At 53.4% G+C, this 5,336-nt stretch overlaps 1 protein-coding gene across 1 annotated transcript in view; it reads right to left on the bottom strand.

Annotated features, from left to right (window-relative positions):
• EMILIN2 (elastin microfibril interfacer 2) overlaps positions 1 to 5,336 on the bottom strand; it is a 51,878-nt gene that overhangs the window by 27,475 nt on the left and 19,067 nt on the right. Inside the window, exon 2 of the mRNA XM_024758935.1 lies at positions 1,459 to 1,634. Within this exon, the coding sequence (XP_024614703.1) occupies positions 1,459 to 1,634 (176 nt within the window). The remainder of the gene's footprint in view (positions 1 to 1,458; positions 1,635 to 5,336) is intronic.

Here is a 5,336-nt window from a genome sequence, read left to right as displayed (position 1 = left end):
CTGGACCAGGGCACGAACCCGTGTCCCCTGCATCGGCAGGCAGATTCTCAACCACTGCGCCACCAGGGAAGCCCATAAAAATTATTTTAAAGTCTGTTTTATGGACAATATTGGGAAACACCACTAGTTTCAAAACCGAAAACACAGGACTTCCCTGGTGGCACAGTGGTCAAGAATCCACCTGCCAATGCTGGGGACACAGGCTCAAGCCCTGGTCCGGGAAGATCCCACATGCCGCGGAGCAACTAAGCCCGTGCACCACAGCTACTGAGCCTGCACTCTAGAGCCCGTGAGCCACAACTACTGAGCCTGCAGGCCGCAACTACTGAAGCCCATGCGCATACAGCCCATGCTCCGCAACAAGAGAAGCCACCACAGTGAGAAGCCCGCGCCCCGTGACGAAGAGTAGCCCCTGCTCGCCACAACTAGAGAAAGCCCACGCACAGCAACGAAGACCCAATGCAGACAAAAAAAAAAAAAAACCAAAACAAACTGAAAACACCTCATGGGAAAATATAATCATGTAAAGATGACTTAAACATTTAACTCATAAGAAAATCTAGGTTTTTCTCACTGAACTTTAAAAAAGAAGAAAAGATAAAGTGATGTAGAATAAAATGTCAAAATATTTTTATCCATAAAAGTCAGTTCCTTAATGTTACACTTAAAAGCCAAGGTGAAAATTATCATTGCTTTCTAAGCTATTCATTGAGTTTGTGCTACTTCACTTAAAAAAAAAAATCAAAAGCAAATTTAAGAACAGCCTCATTGGACACTTCTAACTTGGGGCTTAGCTTTGCATATCTCACCCCAAACAGAATAAGAATTATTCTATTTACCTTTTTTTCTTTTTGAAAAAGAAACAATTTTAGTTTCTTCAAATTCAGGTTTATGGGAGCTTGTACATGAAAAGTAAAGTAAAAACAACCCAAGCATCATCACCTCGTTACATTTGACTTTCTTCTGTCTGTGCCTCAGGCCACACAAGGCTGAGACCAGCAGCATCTCCCACTCTAAGGCCTTGGCTTTCACAGCCAGTTGGCCCTAACAAAGCAATTTACTTTTTTTTTTTTTGCAGTATGCGGGCCTCTCACTGTTGTGGCCTTTCCCATTGCAGAGCACAGGCTCCGGACGCGCAGGCTCAGCAGCCATGGCTCACGGGCCCAGCCGCTCCGCGGCATGTGGGATCTTCCCGGACCTGGGCACGAACCTGTGTCCCCTGCACCGGCAGGCGGACTCTCAACCACTGCGCCACCAGGGAAGCCCGCAATTTACTTTTTAAAAGTCTGTCTTCCGATCACTACTGCTTCTGCAAATAAATTTGTGTGCCATGTGTCTACTGCAGGCATATATGTGTGTTTTGGGAAGAACCTGGAAATCTCCACACTGTAACTCATAAATCCTGTAGTTTGAAGGAGCAGTGGCGGCCTGCAAAGCAGAGCACAAGTCAGAAGTTACCTGTGGCTTTCTTCACGCTGTTTCTCGGCCGAGCGGGTGTGGGGCGGGGAGTCTTTATGGGGTCTCTGGGACCTTCTTGGCAGTCTCCTCCCCGGAAGCCAGGGCAGCACCTCCATTCCAACTGTGTCACCGTCTTGTACCTGGTGACGTATCTGGGTCTGACATTCACACGATAACTGCCGAAGAAAAAAGGTGGCATCTCTCTTTACTGGCTGCTGTTGCAAACACCCCCGGCCCCCCTGGCTGAGCCCGAATGAAGACGCTCCAGGTCACTGCTCTCTCCAGGCTGACCCAGCGGGGAACACTGGTCTCCTCTAGTCCAGCCCTGCCCCCCTCCTTCCTCCAGCTCCTACATCCACCTGCCCCCAGGTCCCCTCCCACTAAAGGCTGGAGAAACAGACAACTCAGAACAACTTGGCTCGTGAATCTCATTGGAGGTGGACATCGTTCACAAACTGGGCTTTTATTTCGCCGACAAACTTATACAATTCGCTGCTTTGTGGAGGTTTTTCCAAGGTAAGTCAGGGCCATTTGGTTTGTGTTTTAGAGAAACACCCCGGGTGCCCTCGCCCCCCATGGCCCCCTGTGTATTCATCTCGGCACCCTCTCTCCCAACACCAACAAAGGGAGCAGCGAGCCCCTGGAGACGCATCTCACGCTATTTGTGTTCAGATCTTTTTAAAAAGATGCCCCGGTCCACACGGCTAATGACAGAAATAAGGAAGCAGAATTGGAACCATTCAAAAATCCCGCTTACGGGGCACTTGTACATCACATAGAGACCCTGGCAACAAGCTGGAAAGTCCTTTAGACCCAGGGCTGGACCTCAGCCCAGAACAGACAGCGCTCAGAGGGACCAACCAGGAGCTCACCCCCCAGCGGCCCTCCCTGCTCACAGCACAGAGGCAAGCCGGCTCCTGGGTCACCCCGGCTTCTCTTTCTGACTGGGAACGACAGCTCTCTTGAACCTCGTCACTTCCTCTTCATTTCCAACACCCCAGCACAAGCAGCTAGCCCCCTTTTGGGACCGATTCCCAGAAAGAAATGGGCTTAGCATCACGTCCTCAGGGTTGCTGTGTGCTGCTCGGGGGGGCATCCGGGGGCCTGGTGCCAGCCTAGTGACTCCATCAGTCCCCGGCCTTGTGGCAGGTAGAGTTCAAAGCTACATTCCTGAGAAAATTACAAATGGCTAAATGTAATGGACTTCTGGCATCCTCCCTGAGGGTCCAAACCATGACACCCCAAACCTCGCATGCCAGGAACCACCTCACATGCCAGGACAGGCAAGGCGACGCTTCGGAATTCCAGGAGGGCCTGCCGACAGCACTGCCCCAGCGGGAGTGTCCCAACACTTCACTGACCCATCTCACCTGGTCTTGTAGGGCAGTGGTTCTCAACCTTGGCCGTGTGTTAGAATTACCAGGGACCTGTGAAACACTACCCGTGCCTGGGTCCCACCCTCAGAGGCTCTGATTTAATGGTCTGCTGTGCAGCCTGAGTGTGAGGATTTTGAGACACCTGGGTGGGAGGCTTTTTAAGGAAAACTGACGAGAAAGCCCAATAAGTAAAACAGAAACGAAGGGCTGCTCAAGGGGTCAGGGGCAAAGCAGGCGCAAGACCTGCCTTCCCGGTTCTTCATCCTCTCATTCCCGCCACGTCCCCCATCAAGGCCCCACTACATACATCATTCCTTTTTCACAAACGAGAAAACAGAGGCTCGTAGAGGTTAAGTGACTTCTCCCGGTTCCAATGGTCAGGAAGGGCCAGGACCGGACTTTGAAGCCGTGTGCTTGCCTGGACCCCGCAGGGCCCTCCCAGCGCACAGAAGCGGCCAATCTCACTGGCAACTGCCTTCAATTTGAAGCAACCGCGCCCACCCAGACGTGTTCCAAAAGGGCCCACAAGCTGGGTAAGAAGGCAGCCTGAGCACTTAATTCGGTCCAGGTCCACACTAGCCCTCAGCCCCCTAACACCCCACCTACCAAAAGCATCCTCTGTGTGGTCCCAGAAACTACAGGAAAAGAAAGAAAAAGTCCACGTCATTGTTTTGCAGGCTCAAGCAACAGCATAATGCTGGAAAAACATGTAATCTCAGAAAAACTTGGTTCCTCTGAGCATTTAGGATTGAATGTGAAAATGTGTCTGCTCTGGGGTTTTCTCCGTGTGCCGGGAGATGACGGCCCTCGTTAAACCCTTCTGGCCGTGGCTGAGCCGGGCCGAGGGGCCCAAACCCCGCAGCTTCGATGCCGAGGGACGACCCCCCACCCCACCCGGGGGACTTAGCCCCTCACCGCCCAGCTGAGAGCAAGGAAGTTCTTGCTTTTCCAACACACTTCATTCTTTTCGCTGAAGGCAGTGATGATTTCAGAGTGCTTCAGGTTGACTGCATCTCCAACCAAGTTTCCAGCCCCGCGTGTGAAAGCAGTGACAGCTGGAAGCCACGGGGGGCCACCTGAGCTCACGGCCACATCTCTGTGCCCGAGAACACGATCCCTGAGGCACCGGCAGGTCCCCAGGACTCATTTCAGGGGGGCGTGATGGGGGGAGGTGGGTCTGTCCAGCCCCACAGCCCTACTGGGATATCCTGGCAGAAACCGGGCTGCTGCTTCCACTGGGGCAGCCAAGGGGCCCCCCAGAGGATGGGGGAGCACCAGGCAGGACTCCCAGGCCTGCCCCCATGCCCTGGATCCGCGGGACAGTATCCTGGCCAGGGGGCCTTAAAAAAAAAATGCCCAGGCCTTTACCCTCAAAATTCTAATTTCATTGGTCTGAGGTGGGGGGACCCAGGTGTCTGTACCTTTCAAAAACTCCCCACGTAATCGCCAAGCGCAGCCAGAGTTGAGAAGCGCCCCAGACCCAGGCACCCAGGGGCCCAACAACCAGGCAGCAACCCAAGCGTCACCCCAGGGCCCCTGGGAAGTGGGTGTTTGGAAGATGCTCTGTGGACATTTACTAAATCAGCAAACTGCACCCAGCTGGGGGCGGCCAAGGAAGGGCCCGCAGCCAAAGGGACAGAGTCACTGCCTGGCGGGGCTGGAGCCCAGGGGCTGACTGGGCTACAGCCTTGGTCCCCATCCCAGCCTCGGGCCAGGTCTGTAACAGCATCCCTTCCAGGGGGAGCCCCGATCAGCTGCCTCAGGCACCCCTGGAGGTGGGCAGTGAGCTGCCCCACAGCCCTGTCCACTCTCCCCAACTCTCCCCTCCCCTCCTCTCCTCTCAAGCCCTTTTGGGGGGTGAGACAAGGGGTCACCATTTTTACAAGTTCAGTCACCATGTCAAGGCACCAGATGGGCCCAGGAGATGCTTAATGAGAAGGAAGGTGGAAGAAAAGGGCTGCAAGAGTTGAATCAGAGCTCAGGGACCACATGACGAAGTGTCCCTGTTAAAACAGAATGGGACAAAGTGTGCATCCATTTGACGACACCCCCACCAAGACTCCTTCCCACTGGTGGGAGGTGAGACCTCGCCTCACCTGCTTCCATTCACGCTTGTATTTGCTCATCCAGAGTTCATCCTCCCCGCCAACCGCGGGGCCCTTGAGGGCAAGAACGCCTGTTGGCTCTGTTCTCTACAAGACCCCCACTTTTCAACACAGTGTCTGTCCTATTGTGCTTAATAAATGAGTATTAATCGTTAATCAGTAATTGATCAAACAATTAATTAATGACACTAGGCCTACTTTTGACAAGGTTTGGGGAAGTCCAGTGTCCATAATAACAACCCCAGAGCGACCCTCAGGTCTAACCCAGCTGAACCCAGGAGGTTCAGTCCCCCCAGAACCCAGTCGAGCTCCAGGATCCACAGTCATGTGAACAGGACAAGAATCAAACACCAGAAGGTGAGCCAGCGCTGGGCTTTCCAAGACAGCCATTAACCGG

Source organism: Neophocaena asiaeorientalis, unplaced genomic scaffold (assembly GCF_003031525.2).
Source record: "Neophocaena asiaeorientalis asiaeorientalis breed wild unplaced genomic scaffold, Neophocaena_asiaeorientalis_V1.1 scaffold669, whole genome shotgun sequence".
Classification (NCBI taxonomy): domain Eukaryota; kingdom Metazoa; phylum Chordata; class Mammalia; order Artiodactyla; family Phocoenidae; genus Neophocaena; species Neophocaena asiaeorientalis.
The sequence above is the reverse complement of the archived record's forward strand: the minus strand, read 5'-3'. Positions and strand labels throughout refer to the sequence as shown.